This window comes from Chlamydotis macqueenii, chromosome 3 (assembly GCF_036417535.1).
Source record: "Chlamydotis macqueenii isolate bChlMac1 chromosome 3, bChlMac1.mat, whole genome shotgun sequence".
NCBI lineage: Eukaryota > Metazoa > Chordata > Aves > Otidiformes > Otididae > Chlamydotis > Chlamydotis macqueenii.
The window spans coordinates 61979733-61996572 of record NC_141558.1 but is presented as its reverse complement, the minus strand read 5'-3'; the positions used below and the strand labels follow the sequence as shown (position 1 = coordinate 61996572).

Below are 16840 nucleotides of genomic sequence, written 5' to 3'. Positions count from 1 at the left end.
GATAACTGCAGGAGAAAAAAATCCAACTCAGGTGCTCATGGAGTTGAGGCAAGGGTTCATGTTTTGCTCTGTCTTTCAAGTTTAGAAACATATGCATACAAAGTCATGACAAGCTTGCATGACAATGCTAGTGCTTCAGCTAACCACAATCTATTTAGCAGAGACTTTATGCAGAGACTGTGGAAAGGCGCTAGTCAGGCTCCAACTGTTAGGAAAAGAATCAGGAGAGCAAATGCCACTGTCCTATAGCAGAGAAGGAAAAATATGATACAAATACAGCCAAGGCCTTCTCCTCCATTTTTAAAGTCTAGGTCCTAGTGCCTTGGCAGTGCCTCCACAGTGGCCTGTAGAATGAAAGAAGAAAGAAGGCTATCACAGACTCCTTGAAGCAGGAGTCTTTATACATGCAGATAACTTGACAATTTAAATTGTGCTTTCTTCCATATTCGTTGCTTGGCTGTGCTCCAAATCTCATGCACTTTTACAAATCCCTCCACTCCTTATCTATTCCTCCCACTTAAAGCTAAATGCCTAATGTGCATCCAATTTCTATGGCAGGAGGCTTGTTCTTGATTCATATTTCAGCAGCACCACTAAATAAGTGAGATGAATTAAGAAACATCTTCACAATATTGAGGATTTATCTAAAGGGATTACCAGCAAGTCTTGAAGGCTTAATTTACTGTATCACAAAATCCAGTATGTCACTTATCTGGAAACATGATACAAACTATTCCAGGGTCCCTGAATGTAGAGTGGCTGAGAACCATGTTAGAGCCAACCAAAAACACAGTGTTCTAAATTATTCATAGCAGTTTGGATTGTAAAACACCTGTAACTCTGCCCCTTACTTTCATCCCCAAATATTTGTTTGGTGTTGGTGCAGACACCATTAGAAGGTGATTGTATAGTATGTATGAACTAATTTTTGTTGTCATCTTTTATGGGATCTTAAAGGTAATTAGTGGACCATGTTTTTAAAACCAACAGCCTAGCATTAGCAAAAAAATCCATTTTTTCATCTGGCTATTTAGTCTTTATAACTCAATCTTGTTATAAGGTATGACCCCATAATAATAAATTAATCTTATTTAAAATGAATAGATTATTAGAAGTCATGAATTGCATTAAGTGTTGATTGCCTTTGTTGCTGGGTATTCTTAGTGAGATTGTCTACAGAAAATGGAGTTTGCTCACTTCTGACAAACTGTTTTTCTGATGCTCTAGCAAAACTATTTACTAGGCTTTTTCTTCCTGTTAAGTCATGAAGGAAGCCAGAAGTTGTGAGCAAGAAAGGGTGATTTTTTTTTTTTTTTAACCAGCCTGACCAATATTGTGTAGTTAATAATTTTGAAAGGGGAAATAAATGTAGACATTCCTGTAATGACTGTAAGTACTCCGAAAGAGTCGGTTGTATAAAAATAATTCACTAAACGTCTAAACTAGAAGATTGAACATAATGTTTAAAAGCTAAATTATGCAGTTAGTCTTCAGCAGATAAGCTTTCAGGTTCCTCTTTGAATGCATGGTAGTGTGAACCTTAGAATCATAGAATGGTTAGGGTTGGAAGGGACCTTCAAAGGTCATTTAGTCCAACTGCTCTGCAAGGGACATCTCCAACTGCTCAGAGCCCCACCCAACCTGGCCTTGAATGTTTCCAGGGATGGGGCTTCCACCACCTCTCTGAGTAACCTGTGCCAGTGTTCCACTACCCTCATTGTAAAAGATTTTTTCCTAATATCTAATCTAAATCTTCCTCCCTCTATTTCAAAACCATTACCCCTAGTCCTGTCACAACAGGCCCTACTGAACAGTCTCTCCCCGTCTTTCCTGTAGGCCCCCTTGAGGCACTGGAAGGCCTCTATCAGGTCTCCCTGGAGCCGCCTCTTCTCCAGGCTGAACAGCCTCAACTCTCTCAGCGTGTCCTCATGGGAGAGGTGCTCCAGCCCTCTGATCATGTTCGTGGCCTTCCTCTGGTCTCACTCCAACTGGTCCATGTCTTTCTTATGTTGGGGGCTCCAGAGCTGGACACAATACTCCAGGTGGGGTCTCACGAGACCTTTCAACGGTTGTATGAGATTGAGTGTTTTCTAACATGTCTTATAACAACCTATATCGTATTTCTTAATTTTCCTCAGAAAACAGTGATATAACCATAACATTTTGCTCAATTTACTCTTATGGTCCTTGTTGTCAAGACAACATAGGAAGTTTCTGGCCTGGCAGTTTTAATTTTAACTAAATGTTGGTCCTTGCCAGGCTTTTATATGTCTGCTGATTTCCTAAGAAAAAGCTGTGGTAAGTTTTTCTTAACATTTGTGTCTGAATTGTTGGTGGTCATGTTTTCTTGAGTACGTGACATCAGTGCACATACAAAGTGCTTAAATGTTTCTGGCCTTTCAAAGGAGTCAAGAGTTGCTTAATCCATGGCTGCATGTTACTGGCTACTAGTGATGTGGCAGACAGGCACAGATCTTGGCAACCTGACACTGCTCTTGGTAGTTCCATTGAGTTCTCATACAAAGACACAAGCAATTGGTTAGGAAGTGCTCTGTCTCCAAACATGAATTTTACTTGATACGGTGGTTCAACATAACTCAGAGCAAATTGGAACTTTGCTACCAAGGATGCTTGCTAATGCAGTTGATCTGTTTATACCCTCAATTGCCTGCACTAGTGTCATACTAGGTACTGGTATGCTATCCATTATGCTCTATCCTCTAATAGAAATTTTCAATTCAATAATTTTGAAAAGTCTTGGTGGAAAAGACTCGCTGAAGAGCATTTTCAATGTAATTCATTTTTTCACTGACTCTTAGAGATGGAGCTCTTTAGCATTTTTCTGAGCTGTTATCATGCTTTCAATAAACTGCTCATCTGGTTACCATGAGGAATAACTAACTGTCAGGGTCTTATTGCTGCATCTCCTCTTCATCTACTTCAATGAGACCGGAATTGTACATTTGATCTGCCCATCTTCCCGTTTAGATACCTAGCAATGAACTTGCTCTCCCTTTCCCCGACATTGGTCAGCAAAAAGCTGAATTGTCTTGTCAGAGATGCTCTGTAAGTAGATCATACACTCTATCCATTCTGATGTTTCTCCTCGGAAATGGCAAGTCTTGGTTTATCATGGCACAGGTTGTTTTCAGTTTTCCAAAACATAGTAATATCTGAAACTTGTAAAACTCTAAATGAAGCGGTGTACTGACTGTTCAAATATTGTAGCCTTGAAAAAGTAGTGAGGCGTAATGTTATGATGACTGGAGTCATGTTTCACTCATTATTTCAGTTATATCTAGCACTTTTTCTTTGCACTACCCAAAGCAAAAACTATTTGGCAGCTTTAAGCAGTGGTACTCATAATAAAAGCTACTTAGAATTGAGAGAGTAGTTATTTTATCTGGCAAGAACTGTGATTCTTTCAGGTGCTGTAATTAGTTGAATTCTACCACTCAGCATCCAACCTGTTTTTTGGAATCCTTACTGACATAGGGTTTGGCCTGCAAGAAGGTCTGAGCATCTGGAATTAGAAAAAAAATATAATTACCTAGCTATACAAAATAGCATTTAGAAGCTTACAAATAGCCTGTCTTTCAAAATATATTTATGTCTTTTAGTAGGCTTGATGTGATAGTCTGAATATATTTTGGAAAGCTGTAGAAAAACGTGAGTTATGTGTTTGGGTCTCATTACTTGCAGCTTCATCTAAATATCTTCCTTTTAAATTTTTTCAGTTTTGAAAATTTGATTTGGGAAGAAATGCAGGCATTGAGAAGGAGATAAGATAATTGACAACTGCAAAGACTGCTTTGTTACAGCTTCTTATAGAAATGCTTCTCTCCAAAACTTCAAATGTTAGCATTTCAAGGAAGAAAACTTGATACCAATGTAAAAGACCGTATTTGCATTACAGTGTGACCTTTGCATATTGACACTAGTTGTAGCACTTCAGTGTGAAAGTGCAAGATGTTACGTGTGCACTGAACTGAAGTTTATCTGAAAAAAGGGTAAAAGATGGAAGAGAGTCTTAATCTTGGTGAAAGATGGCTAATGCAAAGTAGTTGTGAATATATGAGGCTCTCAATACATGATTCAGGCAAAAGTGATCTGGTGTACTTTATATCATTCAGATTATTTTAAATATGTTGTTAAAATATATAGAAAGCTTTGTGACTGCAATACTTTGCATAATTGCATTCTATCGACTTGATTGTGTTCAATCAGTTTTTATGAAGTAAAATGTCCCTGATGAAACATTGGAGAAAATAACCGTTGTGCCATTCCAAAGTGGGTTTTCAGCTTGAACTTAATGTACTATTTAAGGAATTTTAAAAAATAGAGCATTCTGTACAGCCTTATAGAAATGCACTTATCTTTTCCAGTAAAAGAAAGCACAAAAAACTGTAGTGGCTATTTTTCTGTGGAATAGTTCATGTGTAATCACCTTTCACCATAACTATATCTAAAACAATGATGACCTACCGATTTTTGGGATTTAGGGAATCAAGTGTACTTTCTTATAGAGCTACATACTGGAGCTTGTCTAAGGCTATACTTGGTGATATAGTACAGCTGATTTTTAGTGTCAAATCTAAAATATCATGATTGTGTGACCTAAGGCAGTAGTTTGATAGATACTTGTCCTTCTCCTTCAAGTGATTTAGAATATTTTGATAGGATAAGTTCTTGTGAATAGACTTCATACAGAATTGTCTATCCATTATGCAGAAGTGCAGGTACCATCTCTGCCCCTGAAACCAGCATGGCTGGCATGAACAGACAAGTTACATTCACTTCAAAAAGAGTGAGAGTGTGTAAAAGAATAATGTATTTAGATTATTTACTGTTAGGACTGGTATGGTGATCTGTGGGAGAACAGGATGTTAGAAAAGGGGAGTTGAGGAATCCAAATCTCATTAGTCCTAGATGCCTTCTTTTATGCACCAGACACATTTTCTCAGTATTGATAAATGTAATTTGTCTGTTATGACTCTATATAAGCATTACACCTTAAATTGCAGCTAGATATGCTTAGTATCTACTTTTTATGCTATATTGGTGTTCACACAATACAACATCGTTACATTCGGCTGCAATACTTGTACTGTGTGTGGAAGCTGTTACAAGATCGATGTTTCAAAGTTGAAACTTCAGAGACAACCAGCTCTGTAGTTTTTCTGCACAACTGTCCTTTCCCTCCCTATTAAAAGAAGTGGCTGTGGGAAGCTTTTGTTTATCTGTTTCATGTATTTTACAAGATTATTTCTTATCTTGCTTTTGTACACAGTGCTTTTGAGACAAGATGTTCAGAGCTGGTATCTGTGCAGTTTGTATCCAGCTGCCTATCACTTCCACCTTAATGGGCTTATCACATACTCTTTGTCTGGAACTTACATGATAGTGAAGGGAAAACTCAATTTCTCGCCTATATTTCTAGAACTTCTTCGTCATTTGCATTCCTTGTGTTTTCCTTTTTTCCTTAGTGTGATTGCTGAAGAAAATGGCCATGCTAACACACCTCAGAAAGGACTGTTAACTGAAGATGCCAGTGTAGCTTCTGGAGTACTTGAGGCAGTCTCAAAATCTACTCTTTCATCCCAAGTTTCAGAAGAGCAGAATATGGTGCCTACTCCAGTAAAAAAGTCCAGCAAGACAAAACAACAAATAGATGTGAAAGCAGAGTTGGAGAAGAGACAAGGAGGAAAGCAACTGCTTAATTTGGTGGTAATAGGTAATACTCTTAAAAGACATTTTTGACAAACACAGAGATTAAAAACTGTGTTGATTGAGTCTGGAAGTGATACAGAAGCAAAACTGTCCTGTGTCCAGGGAAGGGAAATCTCATACTGTTCTCGGTTGCATCTGCTTGACCGTTACTCTTTGGAGGGAGTACATTCAGATGTCCTTGACTAGGACAGTGAGGTGGATTTAGCTTCCTTTGGACAGTATAGTAAAATGTACTTTGGTTTGGTTTCATTCTTGCAGTGTGTTCTTTTTAGTATTAATTTGGAGGTGCTGTATGGCTGTCACGCTAAACGACTGTTTCAATAAACTATCTCTCTGTATCTCTTTTTTACAGCATTGTGAAATTCTGTGGATTGCATAAGCATTATTAGTGCATGTGGTTTTTATATGTGTTAGTATATTTCTTCTTGTACTGTATTTTAGATACATCAATTAATAAAATTTATGAAATATTTATTTTCCTCCATAGGACATGTTGATGCAGGTAAAAGTACTTTAATGGGTCATCTGCTATACCTTTTGGGAAATGTGAACAAAAGAACTATGCACAAGTATGAACAGGAGTCTAAGAAGGCTGGCAAAGCTTCGTTTGCCTATGCATGGGTCTTGGATGAAACTGGTGAAGAACGAGAAAGGTAGAAATATCTTTTAACGAGTATTACCTTTTTTTCCTGAAAGAACAGTATTTGTTAGGAAATACCAAGCTACTGATAATACTTTGGTAGAAATATTCTAAATGTTTAAAGATATTTACTTGATGCTTACTAGCAAGTATTTGTCTATATGAGTGCATGTTATCAAAAGAAAAAAATAGTATCCTTGTTTGGTTATAAGATGTGAACAGGAAGTGGAGTATTTCTTCACATATTTCTATGCTGTGGAGTGCAGTGTAGAACTACAATGCAGAATGTTCTAGTAGCCAAAGTAGTTCACTTCAAGCTGCCTTACTGATTTATTGCTGCCAAATTTATCTCACTTTGGTTATCATTGTATAGGAAAGCTCTAGGTTAAATTTTTCTATGAAAAGGTGTCAGAATTATAAACTAAGCACTGAAGTGTCAGTTCATCATGTGACTTACATCACATTGAATATAAAATCTATACATTAATTAAATTAGTATATTTGGATTCTTTATAAACTAAATTAGTTACTTGAGAACAAAATTTTAAATGAAATTTTATAATACTGAAAAAGTATGTAATGTGGAAGCAGTGAAGCTAATTTAAAAAAAATCTGTAAGCATTTTAAGAACGCTATATGGGAAGCTAAAGATGTGTTCTGTATTCACAAATAATAAAAGAAAGGCAATATTTTTACGTGTTTATATTTTTACAATCACTTTTCACTCACAGTTTCATAGTATATAAGCTCTTCTGGTTGGAAAGGTAACCTTCACAATGTAAACAATGCTGAAGAACATGGAATAAGGCAGGCCCCTATAGAGTGTGTAATTGTTGTTGTTTTCAAAGGTGGATACACTTTTGCAGTGTCCCTGTATACAGCTGAACTGTTGCCTATGTCAGTCCTTTCATTTACAAAGTGCGCGTGTAAACCTGAGTGGGGATGTGTGTGTTGGGAGGGTGCAGATACGAGGAAGGGGGGAACAATCCTGAAGCGACCAAACACAAATTTTAAAAGTAGCCTTGCATCAGTTAAGGCTGATTATACTGTAGTGATAGTGTTGTCGTGACATTATAGTCTAAAGATCTAAAAGAGGAAAAGCTGATGGGGGAAAGGTCTTTTTCTTAATCCTCATAGATGTAGTTGGGTGTAAAACAGACAAACTTTGAAGATAAATTCCTTTCACGGAACTGTAATAGAATAATTAAACACCATGTTAAGTTAGTTGATTTATTAATACAAGCTGCCTTTGGTAGGATGTAATTAACATGTGAAACTGGCAATAGACACAATTATTTGTTGCCCACAAAGAGTAAAATGTTCACAGAAAGTAAAGTTTGTGGAATAATTGTCATGAGCCTTAAAAGTTATATCCCTTGGTCTGTGTTTTTTTAGTATCCAACAGTTGTGCATTTAGGTACCAGACCTCTCTTCAGAAGCGAAACTGATTCTTCAGGGGAAAGTGGTTTGAATTGTTATTTTTTATTGATTCTGTTTTCTCTTTACTTTTGAGTTTTGTATTTTTAAACAAAAACTTTCTGGATCCATCTGTAAATGTTTGGGGGTTTTGGAGGGTTATTTTCTTGGGAGTTATTTTGTCATTGGAGGTAGTGTATTTTAAGTATCTGTGCTAATGTGAGAAGTTTTTTCTCTTGAAAATGCCTGTTCATCTTCATAATCTATAAAGGGAGATGCAGATGACTAACCCAGAAACAGACATGTGCAGGATAGGTGTTTGCATTTGGTCAGATGATTCCTATCCAATGTACTGTGCAGAACGTGTGGCTGTTAGTGATCTGTGGAACTCAATCAAAGCGCTGTGATCCCTCCTTGATAATCAGTAGTTCTTCATGTGGGTCTTTGCAAATGTATAACTGTATTCCTATAGTCCGATACCTTCTTTTTTTTTTTTTTTTTTTTTTTTTTTTTTTTTTTTATTCTTGGCTGTGTTTCTATTACTATATGATGCCTTTTTCTGAAGAGCTAGGTATTAAAAGTAGAATTAGTAATGATTTAAATACACAGTGCAGTTTTCATGTTCTCACTGTGTTTGTTGGGACAATGTCTCTGGGTGAATGGAGTTCGTACTGGGAATTCTGGGCGTCTGTTTCTTCACGACTAGAGTTACTGGAAGGCAGCTCTAGAGGTTTGTTTTTCAAGCAAGGAGATTTCTCTTCTTAATAGCTTACCTTATATCTCTGTGAAGCTTTCAGAGCAGTTTTAATGGTGCATTGCATGTATGCTTTGTTTAAGGGGAGTGACAATGGATGTGGGTATGACCAAATTCGAGACAAAGACTAAAGTAATTACACTGATGGATGCTCCAGGCCACAAAGACTTCATTCCAAATATGATCACAGGAGCTGCACAGGTAGAGATGGCCTAAAACTCTTTTTCCAATAGCATTATTACTTAAAACTTTTTCTTAAATTGGTTTTCTTCTTTTAAAATCTAAAATGAAATGGAATCATTGATGGTGCTAAGATATCTTTGAGGTTTTCATGAGTTTTCTAAACTTGAAAAAGAATGTGTTTGTTTAACCTTAAAGACAATTGCTTTTCTTTTTTTTGTTTGGAGGACAGTTTTATTAGGGAAGTAATTTGAATACTAAGTTGCAGTTTGAAAAAATCAGAGTTGAGCTTTGAAAGCTATTCAAATGTGTCATATGCCTGCACAGCAAGAAGTTCTGTGAAAGTGGCTCACTTAAAGATTTTAAATGGTTTTAGGTTTAAAGAAAAAAGATTTGGAGAGGTCAGACAAAAGGCATTCTTCTGTGTTACAGTGTATTTTATATGAGATGAGAAAACATAACATAGATAACAAAATTTTATGCAGAATGCATCTGTGTTGTCAGCAGGACATTTGCAGAGACTTTGTGCCACTTGCTTTAGGAACAGTAGGTAAAGTCAAAAGTTTAATGCCAGTGAATTCATTATGGCACTTACCGTTCTCATATAGGTTAGTTATTTAATTTATAGAAATAATAATTATTATCAGAGGGGAGGAAGAATAACATGTGGTTACAATGTGTGATTTTTTTTTCTTTTCCCCACTTAAATGCACCTTTTTTTAAATAGTAGAATTCATTTTCCAAAGTAGAGTTGTAATCAAAGATTTTTTTTTTCCCAAAGCTAAGCTACTGTTTAGAGGTTTTTGCTTTGTGCATGTCATTACAGTCTGAAATATGAGTTTTATCTTTAGATCTCAGTAAGGATGGGTACCGTTAGTATGATTTTACAGATAGAGAACTGTACTGTAGGAAGACTGCTTTCCCCCACATTGTGTTCTAGCTCTGAAGCAGAGCTTGGGTAAGAATTCAGACTTTGTGACCCAGTGGTTAGGCTGCAGAATAGTCAGAAGTTTGCAAATTACAGCGTAGAGCTTGTGCAGTCATCTGTATTGTGGAGCGTATGTTGTAGGAAGTCCAGGAATTTTAAAATTAGGAATGGATCTTTCGTTTCAGAACAGTGGGAAATGTTGACTCTCTTTTGAGGGAGAAGTAATACAGCCAGAAGTGTTAAGAGAAGACTTGCAGATGCACCAGCAGTTGTATCAGTTCAGCAGAAGATTAAGCTGGCCTAATAAGACATCGTATCTCTCTGTTCCCTCAGCTCTCAGGATAGTGAGGGGGTGGTCTATTCTGAAGCCTGTTAAGGAGCCACTGAAACGTTGCAAATTTCTGTTGCCTGTTAGAGTAGGCTCAGTGCTGAAGCAATGGGTGGAAGAAAGCAAACGTGGAAATGGCTCTGATGCCTTTTTATTGTGGGGAATTCTGTTAGGAGGTGAATCCCCAACTGCAGTTATGCAAAATGCAAATCAACCTTATCAGGGCCAGGATCTGGCCTTTGATGCAAATGGTTAATTCACATAAGTTCAGAGGCACGGTTTCTATAATTTAGAAAATACAGGATGTCCTTTTTTTGAGGGAGAAGTTCACCGCAATGCACTTCTGAGGCTGAGAGCTGGGGGGGAAACTAATCCCTCATACTTTTCCCATTCTCACACTTGTGCTGTCTCTGTATGAGCTGTGGGGATTTCATGGCTAGGACAGGATGAGGGGAATTCAGGGCCAGGACAATGTGCTGTCTCTGTTCTTTCTTCTGGTATCCTAAAGCATAAGCCTGTAAGGAAAGGGATAAAGTACCACTTTTTCTCCTCTTTCTGTTATGTCAGCCTCATCAGTCCTATGAAAATGTCTTACACCTGCCTCTTGACAGCAGAACCTTTATTGTTCACATCTGTTGGTTGGTACTTGATGATGGTCTAACCGGCTGTTACTTATCAAAGCAGGAAAAGTAGCAGAAATATTAGCAGCCTTTAAGGCTAACAGCAAAACTTGTAGTTTCTCCCTGTGCTTACATGCTGACTTTTGTGCAGTGCTGTAGACTCTGTGATACCTATTTGCTCTTAATGCTGTGGCAGAGAGTTTGCCTAGATGATAAAATAGGCTACTTTGTCTTTTCCACCTTGTGACTTTGGCATGCTCCAGTGAGTAGACTGTGAAGGATCCACATCGAACATGCAGTCTACTGGTTGTCCCAGTTGTATAGTGAAGTGATTTATCTGTAACTTTTGCAGCTTCTCACTACAAAGGCATCCAGACTGCGGCAGGGAGAACTGGACATTGTGCTCATACCCATTCTTAAGCTTCTGGACCATGAACTGCTTTTCTTTATTTGAAGTCTGTGCAGCATATCCATAGTGGCTAGTTTGAAGAGGACAAAACCAAGAGTTAACTTGTGTTTAACAGACAATAGTGATTTATGACATAGGATGATATAATGCCATAATATCTCACTGGAGTGGGTATGACAGATAGGACTGAACAGTTTCGATTACATTTGAAGCACATCAGGATTCCTCCCATGTACATTTTGTGTGAAATGTTGCTGATTGACATACTTAATGAGATTATTTCCATCTCTTAACCACTGTATTTATTATTATTTTTTTTAAATCTAGGCTGATGTGGCTATTTTGGTTGTGGATGCTAGCAGAGGAGAGTTTGAAGCAGGGTTTGAGACAGGTGGACAAACTCGAGAACATGGATTGTTAGTGCGCTCTCTTGGAGTGACACAGCTAGCTGTTGCAGTCAATAAAATGGACCAGGTACATGCTTAATTTTTTCATTTAATTGAAGGGCTTCCATCTAGGATTGTGAACCTGAAGTTTTAGGATCAATATTGCGAAACTAATAATAAAGCATTGTTTCTTTCTTTGATTCTCAACTCTGTCTCTTTTGTTTAGACTTTACAGTATTTATGGGTGTATTTTCAAAGCACACAGAAGGCTAGTTTTGAGTATGAGTCCCTCTTGTACTTGTGAAAATCTCACATAAGCAGTTAACCCCATGGCATCTGCAAGGACATCTTGGTGGTCATTCAGGTCAAGACCCCAGGAGCTTTATTAAACCTGTAGAGTGTGTTAAATATTAGTAGCTGTGTTTTAGATTATTACTGTGTTGTACATATTCTTGCTGAATCTGAATTTTGTGTAAGCTTGAAAAAAAAAAGGTCCTATTCAAGGGGAAATCAAACTAAAGGGGCTTGCAAGTTAAGTGGTGTGTTGTTTGCTATCAGTAATTGTTAATGTGTATGTTATGTATTCAACTATGAATCCTCCTGGAAATCTTGTATTTATACTTTAATTGGGTGCTGTGTGTGAAGAACACCTACTGGTACTACAAAGTTGAAAACATGCACTATATGTTCAAGTCATAGTTACAAATCTACAATTTTATTATCATAATCTGTTTTCTACTTTAGGTCAACTGGCAACAGGAAAGATTTCTGGAAATTACAAGTAAGCTCGGCCAATTTCTTAAACAAGCTGGCTTTAAGGTACTGTAAATTTCTGAAGTCTTTGTTGCTTTGTTCAGGCATTTGGGTAGGATGAGCTTTTATTGCAATCAGGTTATGTTGTGTCACTTTCCTGCTACTACTATGTGCACATAGTACCCTTACTGGCAGGGTGTATGTTGAGCCCTGGATAAGGTTAGTCAGTTCTTTAATACTCTTTCTGTTGTCGTCTTTGTTTAGGTCTGTTGAATCTTTGAGGCACTCACTTCATTTGTAGGTTCTTGGGATTGTTGTCTGCAAAGCAGGGCAGACCAAGGATTGCCTATCTTAATGTTCAAGATCACGTGAATGACACTAGAGAGTCTTATACCAGAGCAGGTGTTAGTGTGGATTGTGAACTTGTAAGACCATTCTCCATTTGCCATTCTTGACTTTTCTTCTCACATTTCCTCAGTTCCAACTGCTATCAATTTGGACTGGCTGTGGCCTTCCTGAAGTCCCTGTGCATAAACTAGCAATTCAAACTGAAGTTTTTCCTGGCAATATGGAATTGGAGTTTGTTACCTGACCTCAGTTGCTAGTTTTTAGTGTTGCTATTGTCATGTTTAAATATCTCCAACTCTTTGTTGGAGCACTACAATCAGGCAAGAGGTAAACAGCAAATGGATCCACTGAGTAATTTACTTTCTCCAGGGGAAACAAATATGAGTGTGCCAACTGTTCTTTTATAGCTTAGATGCGTAATATTGAAAAAATGCAGCTCTTCCTTCTGCTAGAAGATCCTGTGGCTGATGTATGCTTAACTTGTTTGTTTTCTTAATTAGGAATCAGATGTAGCTTATATCCCAACGAGTGGCCTTGGTGGTGAAAATCTGGTCACAAGGTGTCAGTCAAGTGACCTCACACAGTGGTATAAAGGAAAGTGTTTGTTAGAGCAAATTGGTGAGTGCAATTTTCTTCTTTTAGAAGCTAATGTATCTTAGTCCTGCGTATGTCAAAACTTTTATTTTGAGGGAAATGTGGGACAAAGTCTTTGAAATGAAATATAGTTGATTTATCACTAAGTGAGAAAATGTTGAGATAGTTGTTGAATACAGAAATTCTAAAAGGTCTTATAATTTATTTGCAGATTCTTTCAAGCCACCACAGAGATCAGTGGATAAACCATTTAGGCTGTGTGTTGCTGATGTTTTTAAAGGTTGGTTATTTTTATATTTTCACGATCATTTCACTGATATTTAACACAAGTGTTGAAAAGTGATGTTAAAATAAGACTTAAAAGTAGAGGCTTTATGTGTATCAATTGTCTTGAACAGGAATAGTAAGTTTCCAAGCACTGCTCTTTGTTGAATTTTAGTTAGTACTGTTGAAGGAGAAACACCCTGGAAAAGAAACTGAGGAAGAAAAGCTGCATGACCAGCTAATTGGCTATGTAATGAGTTAATGGTTCTGTGGGACAGAATTTGGGAGTTTATCTTTCCCAAACTGGTTCTTGTTGCCTAGATGAATGTTTCTCAAACATCATCTGAGTGTGACTTTAGACTCTTTTACTGTCCACGCCTAGATTTGAAAAAAGTTTGACTTGTTTCTTTTATCTTCATTGTTGTAGCTGTAAGTAATGATAAATTCCTTCATTTTCATGTAAAAAATTTGAGGGGCAAGGTGGAAGAAAAGAATTTAATAAAAAGCAGCTGGCTATTCTCTAGCACTAATAGAGACATGGACAGCAAGTAACTACAAACAGTTCTTATTCCCATTGTCTGGAGAAAATAGACTGCCTTCAGCCCTCAAGGTTTTCATGGTAAACTTGACATTTTTTTTCAGTTAAATGCATTTACATTTACAGGTGATTTAGAAGAAATAAGATTTGTGACATTCATCCCATTTGAAATGTTCCGTAGGTCCCTTGAGAAATATTGCAAACTGAATGACAGCAGGATTTTAAAGAGTGTAAATATTTGTAATCAAACATTATTATTGAAATTTGTATTTTAAGAGAAATCTTAATTAATATATAGATTGTTTATAGAGGAAGTACAAACCAGATAAAATACTGATTGTAATTGGAAAAATGGGTTTTGTGCAATTTTCATGTGGGTCTCTGAGAAAACACTAGATTCTGTGTGTGTCCAGGGTTAGCTGACATTAACATATTGAAGCCATAATGTTAAATATTGAAACATTGCATGAGAATAACGTAGTGTGTTACCACTAGTTTTGTCATCTAGTTTGTCACTGTATTTTTTTTTTTTTTAGGTTTTTTTTTTTAGGTTTTTTTTGAGCTGTGGGAAAGTGTTAGGATTATTGTTTGAGATCTTTCAAAATAGTATTGTAACTTTTTTTGTTGCCATAATCATTTTTGTGTTGAGCTAAGTTTCACAAAATGAGCAATTTTGACTAAATCTGTTCTGTGAAAAAGTGATTTTTTTGCTAAACTATGCAAAAAAAATAAAGGCTTTGGAAGGGACTTGATTTACATATACGGGGTTTATCACTAAATGTGGCCTTTTAGGTGTTTTTTAGGCTATTTTTTTTTTACTTTGTGTTCTCAAAACTTAATTAACTTGGATGCAAGCAGAGGAAGTAGCTACAGGTATGGGTACATGAAGCAACAGTTGTTCTCATCTCTGTTCCAGTCCCTGTGCGTGCTCAGGAGAAGCTGTCCATAGAAGTGTGTAAAAAGTGAGAGTGCTGAGTGTGTACTCTTACGTAGTTTGGAAAACCCCTTTATTTATTAAGGTTACCCACGCATATGATTCATCTCCTCAGCCTGATTTTAGCTGTTGTTCCCCAGAGAGCCTCCTAATATTCTCTCCAGGGAAACTATCTCTTGATCCAAGAGGTCTCTGTAAATTCCTTCACTGCTGCATCAGTCCCCACTTAAGATATTATAATGCTGTCTAGGGTATGACTTGACCTGACCTTGGAAAAGTCTTGTCCAGCAGCAAATCCTGATGGGAAGAACATGTCCTGGCAGAACCCAAGTACCATGATATACAGGAATCAGGCCATTTTTTTGTGCCCTGATTCTGTCCCCCACTATCCATTTTGTACTTGCGTTGATTTCATGGGGAGTTGAAGGAACTTGACATATTTGCAGGAAGCAATTAGTGTGGGAGAGGGCGAAGCTTCAAATACCACACTGGTTTACCAAGCCAGAGCTGGTGATGATGTGAAAAAAAAAGAGAAATGGTTCTTGATTCTGCTTGCTTACCACTAAATTCTAATCTTCAGCAAAAGGCATATTTGTTGTTTGTGTGGATACTGAAAATGTCCTTGTAGAATCAGTTCAGAGGATTTTTTTTAAACATACCTGCAAACACATGCTAAGGAGATGAGGCATTCCTTAAGGTGTATGTGCATATGTAGCACATCTATTGAAAATAACTGCCATATCATTCAAATAATGAACAGAGTATTAGGACATTGAAGAAGAAAAACTTTGCAGATCTTTTATTCAGAAATACCTTAGGCATCCACACTTAGAATAGCTGCTTGTATTAAATAGGACTGAATCAATCTTTGACTTTCCAGGAGTAAAAGTAATATGCAGACAGAGCATGTAGGATTCTGATTCAGTTATACAGTAAATAGCATAGGAATTTGCACCTGTATGCATGAGAATTTTTATGAGAGATCTGTGGTATGGTTTTTAATGTGTGATTGTAGTGAGAAAGTGCTGAATTAAATAATATTGCTAGAAATTAAGGGCCTTAGTCTAATATTAAAAAACTAAAAAATATTTATTCATGTATTTGTTTAAAGAAGGATATTTCTCCCTTAGTTCTGAAAAACTTAAAATCTAGAGGTTTTGAATTTAATGTTTCATTTTCATTATGATGCACAGCTGGCTAACTTGCAAGTACTGAACACTCTGCTGGGGAAAAAAAACCCATCTTCATTATATTAAAAATTTACCTGTGCATTAGCTGAAGGGCTAACTTGCGCTGGGAAATAAACCTTATAAAGTTTTTAGTAATTATTACTGTGTTTATTACAGACCAAGGATCAGGTTTTTGTGTGACTGGTAAAATAGAAGCAGGCTATATTCAAGTTGGAGAACGACTTCTGGCAATGCCTCCAAATGAAACTTGCACCGCAAAAGGTACGGTCTTCAGAAGTGTGTTTACTTTCAGGTCAATACTGGGCTAGAAGCAGTTACTGAAATGGTAACAGACTGTCAAACTGATACTAACTGTCAAACATAAAATGTGAAAGCATAAAACGAATTTCTTTAGATGTGACTGTGTCTGTATAAATGTGTCTACAAAGAGTATGTGAAATCTTGCTTTTTTTTTTTTTTACCTTTTTTACCATATCAGATATTCCAAATGTTATAGCCTCATGACTTTTGACATTGCTTTATGAAGAACTTGTTAAAACATCTGACTTCCAGCAATGTCTATAAAGATATGCAGTACATGCTTTGCTGTGGAGTGTTACTGCTGTTAGGAATTGTGAAGATGTTGAACAACCTTTAGAAATTAATCTTATGAATTAGATATGGAAAAGCTGGAGAATTAAGTCTCTGCTGTTTGATGTTAATGTAATTTGTCTCTGATCCTTTCATAATACACAAACTTTCAGGATATAGTTTTCCTGAGCAACAATAAAAGAGAAGAAAATTGGATTTAAATTTTAATACATTTGACTTCTGAAAAGAGGAATAGCT

General features: G+C 36.8%; 1 protein-coding gene across 2 annotated transcripts in view; it reads left to right on the top strand.

Annotated features, from left to right (window-relative positions):
• HBS1L (HBS1 like translational GTPase) overlaps positions 1-16840 on the top strand; it is a 60984-nt gene that overhangs the window by 37417 nt on the left and 6727 nt on the right. For both annotated transcript variants that reach the window (XM_086743447.1, XM_086743446.1), the window contains exons 6-13: positions 5487-5734; positions 6218-6383; positions 8624-8741; positions 11333-11479; positions 12136-12210; positions 12993-13110; positions 13298-13366; positions 16169-16273. In XM_086743447.1, coding sequence (XP_086599573.1) covers positions 5487-5734; positions 6218-6383; positions 8624-8741; positions 11333-11479; positions 12136-12210; positions 12993-13110; positions 13298-13366; positions 16169-16273 — 1046 coding nt within the window. The remainder of the gene's footprint in view (positions 1-5486; positions 5735-6217; positions 6384-8623; positions 8742-11332; positions 11480-12135; positions 12211-12992; positions 13111-13297; positions 13367-16168; positions 16274-16840) is intronic.